This window comes from Rattus norvegicus, chromosome 10 (genome assembly GCF_036323735.1).
Source record: "Rattus norvegicus strain BN/NHsdMcwi chromosome 10, GRCr8, whole genome shotgun sequence".
Classification (NCBI taxonomy): domain Eukaryota; kingdom Metazoa; phylum Chordata; class Mammalia; order Rodentia; family Muridae; genus Rattus; species Rattus norvegicus.
Window position 1 is genome coordinate 13,363,361 of NC_086028.1, and position 15,205 is coordinate 13,378,565.

General features: G+C 51.0%; 2 protein-coding genes across 2 annotated transcripts; both read right to left on the minus strand.

Annotated features, from left to right (window-relative positions):
- Positions 1–167: 167 nt before the first annotated feature.
- On the minus strand, positions 168–2,508 carry Prss33 (serine protease 33). The gene is made up of 6 exons (NM_001109027.1): positions 2,443–2,508; positions 2,045–2,068; positions 1,765–1,927; positions 1,363–1,634; positions 970–1,139; positions 168–807 (listed from the first exon to the last, which is right to left on the minus strand). The coding sequence occupies exons 1-6, from the start codon at positions 2,486–2,488 to the stop codon at positions 649–651; spliced, it is 834 nt and encodes a 277-aa protein (NP_001102497.1). The 5' UTR covers positions 2,489–2,508; the 3' UTR covers positions 168–648.
- A 4,590-nt stretch (positions 2,509–7,098) lies between these two features.
- Prss41 (serine protease 41) lies at positions 7,099–14,779 on the minus strand. Its single transcript, NM_001135087.1, has 7 exons — positions 14,695–14,779; positions 14,572–14,598; positions 14,454–14,486; positions 14,068–14,236; positions 13,076–13,356; positions 7,817–7,974; positions 7,099–7,479 (listed from the first exon to the last, which is right to left on the minus strand). Exons 1-7 carry the CDS (start codon positions 14,759–14,761, stop codon positions 7,240–7,242), a joined length of 975 nt encoding a protein of 324 aa, NP_001128559.1. The 5' UTR covers positions 14,762–14,779; the 3' UTR covers positions 7,099–7,239.
- Positions 14,780–15,205: the final 426 nt, after the last annotated feature.

The window sequence follows — 15,205 nt, forward strand, 5'->3', positions numbered from 1 at the left end:
ATCAACAATGAGTGGTACTGGGCTTCCTGAGCCTGGGATGTGACAATAGGCCATATATATATATATATATATATATATATATATATATATATATATATATATATATATGTGTGTGTGTGTGCCATGTAATAAATTGCCACAAAGGTAGCAGCTTAAAACAACATAAATTTATTAAATCTAAAAATTTATGGATTAAAAGTTTGGGCAGCTCAGTTGTGTCCTCTGTTGAGGGCTTAGAAGATGAGGGTTGGGGGGGGACTATATCCAGACTCTGGGGTATTGGCAGAAAGAGGTTCCTGGTGGTCACAGACTTCTCTCTCCCCATTGGCTGTCAGTCAGCTCCTGGCCCCCTCCACCTTCACAATCTGCAAAGGAGATTCTCCCTGGTGGAGAGTTCCTGTTAGGGTTCAAATCTACCTCCACGAAACAAAGGGCATACAGGTCAGACAAGCCAAATCCTCGCCAAAAGGAGAGGGCAGAGTGTGACTGCAGGGCACGCACAGTAAATCCCTGAGTGACAGAAGACGGCCCTGCAGGAGGAAAGGAGGGAAGGGGATAGGAGATGGACTCCGAGCGTCTTTCCTATAAGAAAGGGGAGCATGGGATGGGCCAAGAAGCTCTAAATTCACATCATCAAACCCACCAGCATCAGAGGCTCAGGCGAGCCTGGATCCAGGGACTATACTTGGCCACGTTGGTATAGACACCTGGACGGTTGGGCAGGGCACAGCCCTTACCCCAGCTCACCACACCCACCAGGACCCAGCGTCCAGACTCCATACAGGTCAGGGGTCCTCCAGAGTCACCCTGCAGGAAAAAGGCGAGCTTATGTTATGGCGCTTGCAAGGCCACTTTCCAGGTTCAGTTCCCTGGGGCTTTAGGTTGGGAGTCTGCAAACTCCTCCGTCCTGGAGTCTAGGGAGGTAAGCGGTTGGGGAACCAATTCCAGAGGCTGAGGTAGCAGACAGACCTGGCAGGCATCCTTGTGGCCTCTGCGGTAGCCAGCACACAGGTTTCCTGGTAGCACTATGCGCTCACTCTTGGGCACGTTGGCACCCATGTGGTAGAGGCGGTCACAGGCTCGAGAGTCCAGCAGTGGCACCCTCACTCCTTGCAGGGGTCTCCCCTTTGGGAGTGGTACTGAGGGAAGAGGGACAGATTCGAGACTCAGGAGACAGGACAGCGTGGAAAAATGGAAAAATGAGCAGGAGGGTCTGATTTGCAAACCAAAACTCCTTGGTTCCGATAGAAAGGAGGTTTGGGCTCATGACTGGGTCTCGCACTGGGACTGTGAAAGACCAGGATTCACAGAGGGAGGAGAAAGGGATGCCCGAGGCCGCCATAACCTGACTATAAGCTTTACCTCCTGGGCTAAGGCTACCCCAGCCAGTGACCCAGCATGGAGACCCTGGTGGTGGATGGGACCCCGGTGCAGGCAGGCAGACAGGCTGGATGCGGGCACTCAGGGACACTGGGTGACTCAGCTGCAGCAGTGCCAGGTCACCACGGGCCTCATCCTCAGAGTAGTCAGGAGGCAGCAGCACCCGCAGCACAGGAACCAAGAGTTCATGGGATGATGTGACATCCAGACTCAGCGCCCCGAGGAGCACACTGTATTCTGATGGCAGGACCCGCCTGCGGAACAGACACGGGCTGCTGACAGTACCCGGATCGTGGGCCTGTCGGGAGCCGGCCCTGCCCACTCCTCCCCAGGCAGTGCTTCCCCCTGTCTTTCCTGGAGCTGGACTAGTGAGTGAGCACTGACCTGGAGAAGCAGTGACCTGCCGTCAACACCCACTGGGGTGCAATGAGTGACCCTCCGCACACATGCGCTCCACGGTGCTGAATGCTTGTTTGCCACGGCCACTCTCCATCCTGAGCGTCCCGCCCCCCAACGATCCGACTGGACATACGGGGCTGCCCACAAGCTGTGACAGGACCGGAAAGGGCACTGAGGGTCGGCTGGGACTTGGGGGTCTGGGAAGTAGGTGTAGGAAGGGGGACAGGGCCGAACTGAGGAGGAAGTGGTTCCCAACCTTCCTTACCTGCACACTCCTGCATCCTGGCCCCTGCAGGAGGAAGCAGGCAAGGGACTGGATTAGGGATTTGGTGCCAGGTAACAGAGCCTAGGTCAGCGATTAGATTAGGTAGAAGGTGGAACATATTTGTTACACCGACCTCATGCTAAGCTTCTGTGCCATGGGTAGCCTCCACCACCCTCCCCAGAGCACTGGGAGGCTGGAGGTGGGACTTCAGCACTACGCACAGCACACCACATTCACACCCAGATTTGGTGAGCCCAAGGGCAGTGCTACAGAGTATCTGTGCCTTGGAATAAAGACCAGATGCCCCACAATGCTCTAGGGACACCAGGTTCCAGGAGAGGTGAGGTAAGCAGCCTAAAGTCTTCAAGGAGGCACCCCTAACCCTCACCCCTACTCACCTAGCACCACCAGGAGCAGGATCTGGAGGTGGGAAGCATCCCTCATTGTCTCTTCAGGAACAGCCTGGTGCAGGCAGCTTGGTCTCTGGTCTGGAAGTGGCAAGGAGCATTCTAGGCTAGGGGGCACGTCCTACCTAGCCCCGAACCTCTGTGGCTGGAACCCTGGAGCCTCACCCTTTGGTCCCCATCTTTCATTTCCTAATGCCCTTTGGGTCCAGCTCTCACCCTTGAAGCCTGGTGTCCTCTCTGATGGGGTCAGGGGAGAGCCCGGGGGCTTAAAAGACAGAGGAGGTGGGAGGCCCTGGTAATTATCAAGGCCAAGGCGGGGCTGTGGCCGCACCTGAACAGCTTTAAACAAAGATGCTTTGAACAGAACTTAAGAGGTGCAGGGAAAGGACACCCGGTGCCGAGAAGCAGGGTGGGGAGGGGCTGGGGGCTGCTGCGGTCAGGCCAGGAAGCTCCAGAAGATCCTTGGCAGCTCATCTCTAAACCTGATCCTGATCCTGCTGCCCTGGAAAACCAGGTGCTGGGGCTTCTGAGCTCTTCTATTGTTTTGCTCAGTAATCCCGGCTCAGCCATGGCAGCTGACCTCACATGGGCGCTCAGACCCCAGACCCACACTCTAGATCTCAGGCCTGCGGCTGACTGCACATGGAGCCCAACCAGAACAGCCAGGATTTTAGGTCAATATGAGCTTGGAGTGGAGAATGACCAATTTCAAATTGCCACAACACCTTGGCCACAAATAGCACTATGCCCTATCAGGGATATAGTTAGTGTATTGTACTCTTTGGTTTGTGGATGTCCAGGATAGAGCAAGGAACACTAGAACTGAGCTGATGCCATGACTTTGGATCTATAAAATGATGAGATAAGAGACCTCTTTTCTTTATAAGGTTAGCCTGCTCCTGGTATTTCGTTATAGTCATGAAAAGCCAGTGAAGGAAAGGATACATTCATTCTAAGAGAGTTCCCAATGGGCAGAACTGTGCTCAGTACAGGGCTGGTATTGAAGAACTGGGACCAAGGAGAAAAGGCTGAGCAAGAGAACAGGCTGAGGCAAGATGGAGAGATACGAAGACGAGAGGACTCTATTGTGGTTCAGTGCTTGGATACAGGGAGGAAGCCAGCCTTCAGACTTGGCTTCTGCTGTCCACGGCCAAAGACCAAACTTAAGACCCACATTTAAGGGTTTGGGGATTTAGCTCAGTGGTAGAGCCCTTGCTTATTTGAGGCCCTGGATTTGACCCCCAGAAACACAGAGAAAGATGTGGGAGGAGGGGGAGGAGGAGGAGCAGGAGGAGGAGAAGGGGGAGGAGGGGGAGAAAGAGGAGGAGGGGGAGGAGGAGGAGGAGCAGAGGGCGGGTGGTGATGGTAGTATCAGGTAGTATCAGTTGATCCCACTGGCTCAGCTCTCTGGAGTTTGGCCTTGGCCTGTCCTCCCTCCAATACTGAGCCCTTGATAGAGTTACTCAACCTCCGTCACACCTCACTTTTCTCATCTATAAAGCCAAGCACTTGGGTGTTGTGAAGATTAGCTGGGTGAGCCATGGGGCATGGAGTTTGGAGCAATGCCAGACACATGGCCAATTCTATAAAACTGCAGGAAGAATGGAAGACGAACTCTCCCATCCTCCTCGAACTTCAGGGACCTTCTGTTGCTCCAGGTCGGGCTGCCCCTAGAAGGTGAGTCTGAGAGCCCCCAATGCAGTGTCCGTGGCTGTTAGAAAGATTACGCACTAGTGGGGCTTGGAGTGGCCTGAGAGGAGCGCTGGGGTCAAGGGCGAAACTTTGGGGTGGGCACCCCATCTGGCACAGGTGCAGTCTGGAGTGAAGTAGCAAGGCTGGAAGAAATGGGAAATGGGATGCACGGAGCAAGGAGAGGAGTTCTGTCCGAGAGTGTGACTCAGTTCAGGGGAAAGTCTGACACCTCTGAACCTTGGGAGAAAGAAGAGCACCCCCAAACCCAATCCAAGCGGAGGCACAGACTGTGTGCTAAGCCCGTCTCCCTGTTAGACTCAGTCTTATCATAGTGGGAAGAAACAACGTGCAACAACATGCATCCTGCTCTACCTGGGCTTGCATTCCCAATAAACTAACACGCAGCTAAGCCCTGATCCTAAGACCCTAAGACGCATTGCACAGGCCATGGTGAGAGCAGGGGCGTGTGGTACTGCTGTGAGGCACTCAGGTGTGGGACTGGTGTGAGGCACTCAGTTGTACTGGTGTGATGGGGTACACTAGGTGTGGGTTATGGTAGGAGTTCTTCCCATCACTCCCCATCCCAGGCTTCTCAGCCTTCCAACAGCCTGGAGGCACAACCAACACTCCATAAGTCACTGTTCATGGTGCTTTAACAGGAGAGGGTCTGAGGCAGGATAGAAAAACAAAGAAAGTTAGACACAAAGCAAAGAAAAGGTAGGCCTCTCCCTGGAGTCTGACTGGTTTCTCCCATCTTCTGGACGCCACCTATTAGCTGGGCAGTGGTCGGGTAGTGCTAGGGAAGTTTTAGTGATTCCCCCTGTCGGCGCCTGCACTGACATAAGCTTTTTTTTTTTTTTTAAAAAGATTTATTTCTTTTTTTTTTTTTTTTGGTTCTTTTTTTTTCGGAGCTGGGGACCGAACCCAGGGCCTTGCGCTTCCTAGGTAAGCGCTCTACCACTGAGCTAAATCCCCAGCCCCAAGATTTATTTCTTTATTAAGTATGAGCACACTGTAGCTGTCTTCAGACACACCACAAGAGGGCATCGGATCTCACAAATCGTTTTGAGCCACCATGTTGTTGCTGGGATTTGAACTCAGGTCCTTTAGGAAGAGCAGTCAGTACTTTTTTTTTTTTATTATTATATGTAAGTACACTGTAACTATCTTCAGACACACCAGAAGAGGGCATCAGACATACCAGAAGTGAGCCACCATGTGGTTGCTGGGATTTGAACTCAGGTCCTTTGGAAGAGCAGTCAGTGCTCTTAACCACTGAGCCATCTCTATAACCTGCTGCATTCCCCAGCTGCAGTCCTCACTCAAGACCAAGCAAGCAAGCTAGGGGTCAGCTTGAACTGTTAGGTCTGGATTTCTAAGGAAACAAGGAAAAAAGACCGACTACCTTACAGCTCCCCTGTATCTGTGAATGAATGAGCGCACTGTGGTCTTTGCCTTTAGAGCTGGCCCTGAGCTTGTTGCCCTGGCTGATCAGCATGGAATGTGTGTTCAATAAGCCGTCCCTTTAAAACTGAGATCGCTGTTCTGGTGGCTTGTGGGGTGACTCCTGGACCCTAACACCTTGTGGGGTAGTCTATCATAGCAACAGAAATGAAGCCAGGACATTCCTCTGCAGAAATCTGTTAAACCTTCTTAATAAACTCCCATTCTGCTTCTTACTATGCTAGGATGATTGGCTTCCGTCAAGTTGCAAGTTGACACAAACCTAGACCTATCTGGTAAGAAGGAAGATTAATTGAGAGAATGCCTCTATAAGATTTGACTAGCCCTGCCCCCCCAAATTTATTCTTCTTTTTTTTTTCCAGAGCTGGGGACCGAACCCAGGGCCTTGCGCTTGCTAAGCAAGCGCTCTACCACTGAGCTAAATTCCCAACCCAAAATTTATTCATTTAATGTATGTGAGTAGACTGTCACTATCTTCAGACACATCAGATGAGGGCATCAGATCCCATTACTGATGGTTGTGAGCCACCATGTGGTTGCTGGGAATTGAACTCAGGACCTCTGGAAGAGCAGCCAGTGCTCTTAGCCACTGAGCCATCATCTCTCCAGCCTGTTTTTGTTCTTTCAAGACAGGGTTCCTCTGTCGTTCACTTTGTGACAAGGCCAGGCTTGAAATTACAGAGATCTACCTACCTCTGCTTCCAGAGTCTTGGGATTAAGGGTATATGCCGCCATGCCTGGCTGGCTAGGCATACTTTAATCCCAGCACTAGGGAGGCAGAGGCAGGCAAGGATCTTAGAGTTGAAGGCCAGCCTGGTCTATGGAATGTGTGTTCCGGGACACAGCATGCTCTGTCCTGAATAACCAAACAACCAAACAACACACACCAAATTTGCTTGTGCACAGTCTGGTGGGTATTGTCTTGGTGAGTGACTGAGATGGGAGGGCATATGTCACTGTTGGCAGCACCATCCTCGGGTGGGTGGTCCTGGGTTTTATGAGGAAGCAGGCTATGAGGAGTGAGCTTCCTCCGCGCTCTCTACCTCCATGTCCCTGCCTTGAGTTCCTGCCCTCACTTCCCTCAGTGATGGAGTATGACCTGTGTGTGCTTTCTCTGTGCAGCCCTGGCTGTCCTGGAACTCGCTCTGTACACCAGGCTGACCTCAAACTCAGAGATCTATTTGCCTCTGAGTGCTGGAGTTAAAGGCGTGAGCCACCGCCGCTGGGCTTGGCTGTGGTGTTTTACCACAGCGGCAGAAACTCTTAAATAGATACCAGTTTATCCCAAAAGTCTGTTCTGCACCTAGTCAGGAACCTCAGCTTCCCGTGGAGTGGGGGCTTCTGTCCACACTCCGCTGTCACCGACAGTGGGCTGTCTGCAAACAAAGCCCCGATAAGTCATCGTGGGCCCTGGGCTAGATTACTCCAGGTGAACACAGGGAAGTGTCCCGGAAGTCACAAGGTCTCCATAATGTTTGACAAAGCATCAGCTCAGATATGCACAACGAGTTTATTGGCAAAGAAGACAAGACAAGAGCTTGGGGAAGCAGGACATCCCTACCCTAGACTCAATGTCCTGGGGCTGCAGAGAGTGCAATGGTGCTTTAGGCCCAAAGCTGCAGCCTCATGGGCTCAGGTGGGCCTCAGGAGCCAGGGAGCCTGGAGTGGAGTGAAGAACAGCAATGGCAGGGCCAGGTCATGCCTGACTGCACCATTGAGGATCATCATGGTCTTAATCCAGTCGTAGTGATGGCTGACGTTGGTGTAGATGCCAGGCAGTTTGGGCCGCCCACAGCCTACTCCCCGGCTCACGATTCCAATCTGATACCACAGACCATCCATGTTGCAGACCAAAGGTCCTCCTGAGTCACCCTGAGGAGCAGCACGGGTGGGGTTGGGGAAGAGGCCACGGGGACAGGGAACGCTGTGGGGTAGAAGACTGCTCGAGGTCTCCTCCTGGCAGCACAGAGCCTCTGCCTCTTCATCAGGAAAGCAGGGCCGTGGTTTCTACATCTGAGGGTCTCAGGGACGATGGAGAGAAATATCGTAAGGGGGAAATGAGAGGTAGGTTTATAGGCTGGGTAATTAAAGGCTATTAGTGATTTCTCGCAGATGAAGCAAAGGCAGGCTGATGGCAGACCTGGAGAGAACTCTCCCAGCCTGCAGTGAGGGAGAGGGAGGCTTCCTCAGAGCGGGCAGGCATACTCACACTGCAGGTGTCGGCGCTCCCATCCTCCGCACCGGCACAGAACACATCCCTGGTGATCAAGTGGTATCGGGAGGCAAAGCTGAAGAGTTCCTGGCATCTGCTGAGGTTTAGGACGGTAACCTGTACTTCTCGGAGGTGATAGGGCGGTGGCAGGGGCTCTTGGGGCAGGGAGAGACAGAGCACAGTATTATGGTCTCCTCTACTCCCTAGGACAAGAGGACATAGCTTCCGTGATGGTGGTGTCCCCTGCTGGTCTCCCCACACCATGGACAGTGCAGTTCCCTGAGTCACCCAATTCCTCCATGTCTGTGCTGGAAGGGCTAGCTCCTGAGCGTGCCAGTGGAGAGAGTCCCGTGCCGGAGCGCAGGCAGAGAGGGTTTAGGGATGCTGAGACGGTTCAGAGACACAGGATCCCAAGATGGAGATCCCCAAATTCACCAGCTTCGTGGTGAGTGCCTGGATTCTCAGCACGGAGGTGACAGGGTTGTGAGTTTGAGGCCAGCCTGGACTACAAAGGAAAACATTGTCTTTAAAATGTTCTCAGGGTTGGGGCTGGAAAGCTGGTAAGAGCACTTACTGCCATTGCAGGGGACCCAGGTTTAGGCCCCAGAACCCACATGAAGACTTACAGTTGTCTATTTCCATGGGAAATATTTTGATGGGTGCCTCTTCTGACATGTATGCACAAGCGCACACGTATACACACACACACACACACACACACACACTCAGATACACACACCCCCACTCAGGTGAGCACACATGCACACACACACACACACACACACACACACTAAAATAAGATGAATATTTAAGAAATATTCTCGGAGAGATGATGGCTCAACGGTTAAGAACACTGACTGCTCTTCCAGAGGTTCTGAGTTCAATTCCCAGCAACCACATGGTGGCTCACAACCATCTGTAATGAGCTCTGACACCCTCTTCTGGTGTGTCTGAAGACAGCTACAGTGTACTCATATAAATAAAATAAATAAATACATCTTTAAAAAAATATTCTCAGGGACAATAGGATGGGCTCATGGGTAAAAAAGCACTTGCAGTACAAACCCAAGGATCAGAGTTCAAGCTTCACGGATACCTGATTGCCTGAGTTCAGTCCACAGAACCCAAGGGAACACCAGGCGTGGAGGTGCGAATCTGTTCTCTTTCTTCTTTCTTTCTTTCTTTCTTTCTTTCTTTCTTTCTTTCTTTCTTCCTTTCTTTCTTTCTTTCTTTCTAGATTTATTTATCTTATGGATGTGAGTACACTGCCGCTCTCTTCAGACACAACAGAAGTGCATCAGATCCCATTACTGATAGTTGTGAGTCACCATGTGGTTGCTGGGACTTGAACTTAGAACCTCTGGAAGAGCAGTCAGTGGCTTTAACCACTGAGCCATCTCTCTAGCCCCCAAGTTGTGCATCTGTAACCCCAGCAACGCACTTCATGATGGGAAGCAGAGACCGGAAAACTGCACAGGAACTCATGGGCTGGCCTGTCTTGGGTGCGCTATGCTGCAGTAGCAACAAGAAAAACAAGAGGGTGGTCCGAGCTATTCAAAGCTATTCTCAGCTAGGATGTAGAAAGTTTGGGATCAGCCTGGGCTATTCAAGACCCAACCCCAAAAACAAAGCAAGCAAGAAAAAAAAAATTATCATACCACATCCCAAAACTTATGAGACATTACAAAAGCAGTGTTTGGCAGAAACTGGAAACTGCCAATACTTACATTAGCAAAGAGGAAACCCACAAATCAACAACTTCCCCTTACATCTAAAGAAACGGAAAGGACGTGCAAATAAACCCAGAGCTGGCAGGCTGAATGGAGATGGCACACACCTTTAATCTCAGCACTCTGCCCATGAAGTGGGACCTGGGGATTGAACTCAGATCACTAGGCTTGGCAGCAAACCTCTTCATCCACATGTCAGCCCACACCAGTGCTTGAATCAGTCTTTCTGAGCATCTCCCTCTTACCCATCATGCTTAAAATGTCTATCACAATATTGTAACGCCACAACTCTACTTCATAAGAACAGTAACAAAGACAGAAGGTACAACCAGGAAATCTGAGCGAGAATCGTACTCCAACAAATTAGATCACCTGCCCACCAAGGTGGCACAGAAAAACCCCAGGAATCTCATACACTATTAAACAGACTCAAGATAGCGCCATAATAAACAAAGACATAGGATCAGCAATCAAGATTTCCTGACAAAGGAAAGTTCCCCGGGGAGCGGTTGGTGGTGTCACTGTTGAATCTACCAACATGCAAAGAAAAAAAGATCTGTGATCCTTCCTGAACTCTCCCTAACAACAGACCAGAGAAACATCTCCTGATTTACACACCCGGCCAGTGAGATCCAAGGGCTGAAGCCAGACAAACATAAAAGCCAAAACGAAAACCAGAACTCAGGACCCCTTATGCATATCCTGAAGCCAGGTGGTGATGGTGGGGCATGCCTTAAACTCCACCTAGTACTAGAGAGGTAGAGGCAGGAGAATCTCTGTGAGTTTAAGGCTAGCCTGGTCTACATAGTGAATTCCAGGACACCCAGGGGTGTGTAGAGAACCTATCTCAACAAATAAATAATTAAAAAGAAATAAGTAATAAAAAATACAAAAACATCTCAGCATGTGGCAATGAGTCCATGAGTGCAGGAAAAGGCTGTGTGTACAAGGGACCGTCGTACAGGAGATCGGTGGGAAGGCTGCATGGGAAATCAGCACAGCAGAGACACTTATCAGCAGAAGAAAAGCCAGTCCCCACCAATGCAGAGAAAGCATTTGATCAAGTTCTACAGTCTTCCATTAACAAAGCAGCGGGGTTCAATAGCCAGGCTTGGCTCCTGGGCCTGTAATCTCAGTGCTGGCGGGGACAGAAAAGGACAGGAGAGTCTCTCTGGTTCACCGGGTGCCAGCCCAGCAATGTTGGTTCGTTCATGGTACAGAGAGACTCTAATTCAAAAAAACCAAACCAAACCCAGTGTGGGACCATTGAGATGGCTTATCTGGTAAAGGCGTTTACTGCTGAGCCTGACGTCCTAGGTTCTATTCCCAGAGCCCACAAGGTAACAGGAGAGAACTGATTCCTGCTACTTGTCCTCCGACCTCCACATGCATGCTGTTGTATGCACGCACTCCTCCCCAAATAAAGTTTAAAACTATGTCTTTATGTATGCATGCTTTGTGTGTGCATATTTATTAGTGTGTAAAATAGACACACATAGAAACTGAGGTGGAGGGGTGGGTATTTAGGTCAGTGGTAGAGCGCTTGCCTAGCAAGCGCAAGGCCCTGGGTTCGGTCCCCAGCTCCGAGAAAAAAAAAAAAAAAAGAAACTGAGGTGGAGAACATTTGAGGAAGATGCCCAAAGGTTGACCTCTAACCTCTATACACACGTGCACACACACTTGTAATACTCATGGACCTGGACCCGCACATACACATGAAAAGGCACATACACTCCCCTCACCATCTCCCCCCCCCCAATTCCCTGCTTTTTCATAAAAGTACCAAGCCAGCTAAGAGCCAAAGGAGATCACCTCCACAAAGCCACAGCTTAATTGTGCTTCATGGTGGAAAAGAGAAAGCTTACGCTCTAGAGTAATAATGAGGGGGGCATGCCTCCTTCTTGTGCACGTATCCTGGAAGTTCTACCAGAGCAATTAGGTAAGAACGAGAAATAAGGGCTAGGCAGATGGCTCAGTGGTCAGAGGCTAAGCCAAGTTCAATCCCCAGGCCACATAATGGAAGAAGAGAACCAACTTCTTTTGTAAATTGTTCTCTCTCTCTCTCTCTCTCTCTCTCTCTCACACACACACGCACACACATGCACACACATGTAATACACATGACACAAATGCACACATACAGCACACAATATAACATATATACACAATACACATGCACACACATATACACTCATACACACATACCAAACACACAACGCCCATGCACACAGAGTAGATGAATATCATTTTTTTTAAAAGAAAGGAATAAAGGCATTCAAGCTGGAAAGAAAAAAGGCTAAATCTTAAAGATGGGGTGATATGTGAACGAAGTCAGACCCACAGGACCACAAACTGTATTTCATTTATGGGCAGAAAATGATGGTTCCATGCTCAGAAAGCTGGGTCGTGGGTTATCAGGGTCTGTAGGGAGGAGTAAAGACCGGGTGGGAATGAAGGTCCCTGGTTGAACAGTATTGTGAACACACTGAATGGGGCGGAGCACACTCTTTCTGTAGGGTTCCTTAATTGTATGTGAATTACTATTTAAAGGGAAGCAGTTCCCGTTAAGACCACAAGGGGGCAACATTGAGGACACTGGGTTACATTTAAGAATCCCAATAGAAAAGGCCACTTTTCTCTGACTGTACTTGTGTACTTGTGTAGCAGAGCCTTCAAGGAGACAGAAAGCAGGTCTGAGCTGCCGAGGGCTATGGAATCTAGGGAAATGAGATTGAGGGAAATGGCGGAGGGTATGAAGTTTTCTTGAGTTGTGTGGTGTTGTTTGTTTGTTTTTGAGACAAGGCTACAAGTAGTCCAGGCTGGTTTCAAACTTGTTATGGAGTCCAGGATATGGAGTCTAGGACAGACGTGAACTCCAGACCTTTCTGCCTTCCCTTCCCAAGTGCTGGGATTACACCACAGTGCCCACTGAAGTTTTGTTTTGTTTCCCAAGACAGGATTTCTATTTCTGTAGTCTTGGAACTCGCTCTGTCGCCCGGGCTGGCAGCTTTCTCCTTGAAATGACGAAAATGTTGTAAATAGACAGAGGTGACAGCCTATGGCCTCACCACTCTGAACACGCCTGATCTTGGAGGTTAAATTGTCACCTAGTGAGGACTTAGAGGTATGATAATGGTGACAGTTTCACGGGAGTGTTACAATGTGTGATTTCAACACTGTTCACGTTCATAGTTTGGGGGCTTGTAAATTAAATCAGTGTCAAGGAGACCGTCCTCAGAAGGCTTTAAGCTCTCATTCCAGCTAGCTGAGGAATGCAAGCCTGGCTGAGCCCTTCTCCTGCGTATCTGGCCACTGCCGGACACCTGCTCTAGAATAGAAGGGAGCTAGCTCCTTGCAGGTGGGAACACGGTGAGAAGCAATAGGGGTGGGAGGTGGGGTGAACAGGAAGACAGGAGGCTCTCAGAGCTCCAGGAGCCAGACAGAGTAGAGCTTCAGGGCCTGCTGTGGCTGAAACGGAGGGCAGAGATAGCGCACCCACATGCCCACCCTCTGTTGCTAATCTCACTCAAATCCTCCTGGAGGGCTCCCCAGCCGGTCACCCAGCACCGGGGCTGGTGCTGGGACATGGAGGCGGAAGGCAGCACACAGACAGGCTGGATGAACTTGTTGTAGGTGACCGAGGAGGCCAGCCTCAGCAGGGCGAGGTCATGGTACTTCAGTTTGTCTTCGGAGTTTATGATGATGTCCTTTACCCTGTACCGGCCAGAGAAGGCCTCCCTGTTCCAGAAAGAAGGCTTGGAGGTCAGCTGCCCAAGCTGGACCGTCCACTTTTTTGGATCAAGGAACCTGGCAGGGAAGGAGAAAGTGATCAGGACCCTCAGGAGGCCTGCTGCCCGCCTGAGCCCACTGGGTCTCTGTGTGAGGGGCCAGCGCTGTTTATTTGCTGAGATCCCCTTTGTAGGAACAGAGCCTAGGCAGGGCATAACCCTTCTCCTGTCACTCCGAGGAGAGAAACATGAAGACCACAGTCTCCAGCAGTCTGGTCACTTCTTAAGGACACTGGGCTTCTCTAAGGAACCTGTGCAGTGCAAAGATGAATCAAAAGCTGGAGAGGCTACGGTGGGGCCTGACAGGATAGAGTGGATATCTGGTATGGGGTTGGGGATATAATTCTGGAGTGTTTGCTTAGCACGAGTGAATCCCTGGGTTTGACCCCGGGGACATTGTATAGACTCCGGCACGTGTGTGATCGTTGCATGCCAGGAGGTAGAGGCAAGAGGATCAGAAGTTCAAAGTCATCCTCTGCTAAGTAAAAAGTTCAAGGCCAACTTGGGACTCAAAACCGACCGACCAACCAACCAACCAACCAACCAACCAACCAACCAACCAACCAACCAACCAACCAACCAACGTTGGTGTGGGCCTAGATAGAATCTGCCTCCAAGGGAAGGTGGAACGAGACCGGGAAGATTATTTGATTGTAAACAGCTGCAGCTCATTTTGGAGCTCAGGGTATCAGGAGGCTGCCCCATCCGGTTCCAGCCATCCCAAACTCACTTTCTAAAGCAGTGTGCAGCAGTAAGCACCCATCGGTGGCTGAGAAGGCTCCCTCCGCAGCGGTGGAACTTCCTCAAACGCAGGCTGGCCTGCCACGGCCAGCGCCCTCGCACGGATTCTATCCCGCCCACTATCCGGGACCGAATGTCATTCCGGCGGCCACACGGCACTGGGACAGACAAATAAGACACAAGGCTGAGCAGCTGAGGAAGGCCCGTAGGGTCCCCTAGGGTACATGTTTATGGGAGGAGCTGGGGAGCACCATACGACCGTACCCCCGCCCCCCTCCAATATCCCGGCGTTTTGTTGAAGAGCCAGGAGATGGCGCAGGAACCCTTCCCACGTGGTTCGCAGACACCCAGCCGTCCACAGAGCCCATCAGTCACTTGAGAGAAGCTTGATGTCTGTATTCTTGAGGCCTGTGGGGGAGGAGTAGAGAAGATGAGGCGACCTCCTCATGCCTGGCCTCTCTAGGGTTTTCTCACAGGGACTACAGTTCCTTACCTGCCGCCTGGTTTTCTTCACGCGATCCTGGGTGGAAGTGAGAGGGCGAGCTTCAATGAGCTTCCAAGTTTCCCACAATCCCCCATCACCCCCCAGTCTGGTGGATGAATCTCCTTAGCTCACCAGGCTCCCCCAGCATCACGCACACCACCAGCAGCAGCAGTAGCAGCATTGGGCCCTGTACACCCATGGCGGCCTCTCTAAAGACCGGTGCCCAGCTTTAACGTCCAGCCGCTAAAGGTTCAGTGGCGCCCCCTAGGGGAGAAGCCCCAGAGTAGGAGCTTGGCTCGGCCACCTTTCTCCCAGCTTGACTTGAGACAGCACACTCTTTCATGCGGTGTATAGGTCGATGAACCACAACCATCTTTTTTCCGTGTCAGAGCCCAGGAGCTGGATGCCTTCTCTCTTGTGTACTGACAGCTTTCTGTAGGACCAAGGCACTGGCCCCTAGCCAGCACTCCTAGGAAAAGCTCATGAACAGGCCTTAGGGTATGCTGGCTTGTGTTACAAACAGTGATGACTTTGGGTGCTGGAGAGATGGCTCAGCTCTTAAAGAGCACTGACTGCTCTTCCAGAGGTCCTGAGTTCAATTCCCAGCAACCACATGGTGGCTCACGACCATTAGTAATGAGAT

Coding starts and splice junctions, on each gene's coding strand:
- Prss33 (NM_001109027.1), bottom strand. CDS start 2,488: ATGAGGGATGCTTCCCACCTCCAGATCCTGCTCCTGGTGGTGCTAG. Junction 2,069..2,442: donor CCTGCTCCTGGTGGTGCTAG/GTGAGTAGGGGT, acceptor TTCCTCCTGCAG/GGGCCAGGATGCAGGAGTGT. Junction 1,928..2,044: donor CAGGATGCAGGAGTGTGCAG/GTAAGGAAGGTT, acceptor GTCCTGTCACAG/CTTGTGGGCAGCCCCGTATG.
- Prss41 (NM_001135087.1), bottom strand. CDS start 14,761: ATGGGTGTACAGGGCCCAATGCTGCTACTGCTGCTGCTGGTGGTGTGC. Junction 14,599..14,694: donor CGTGATGCTGGGGGAGCCTG/GTGAGCTAAGGA, acceptor ACTTCCACCCAG/GATCGCGTGAAGAAAACCAG. Junction 13,357..14,067: donor GCTGCACACTGCTTTAGAAA/GTGAGTTTGGGA, acceptor CTTCCCTGCCAG/GTTCCTTGATCCAAAAAAGT.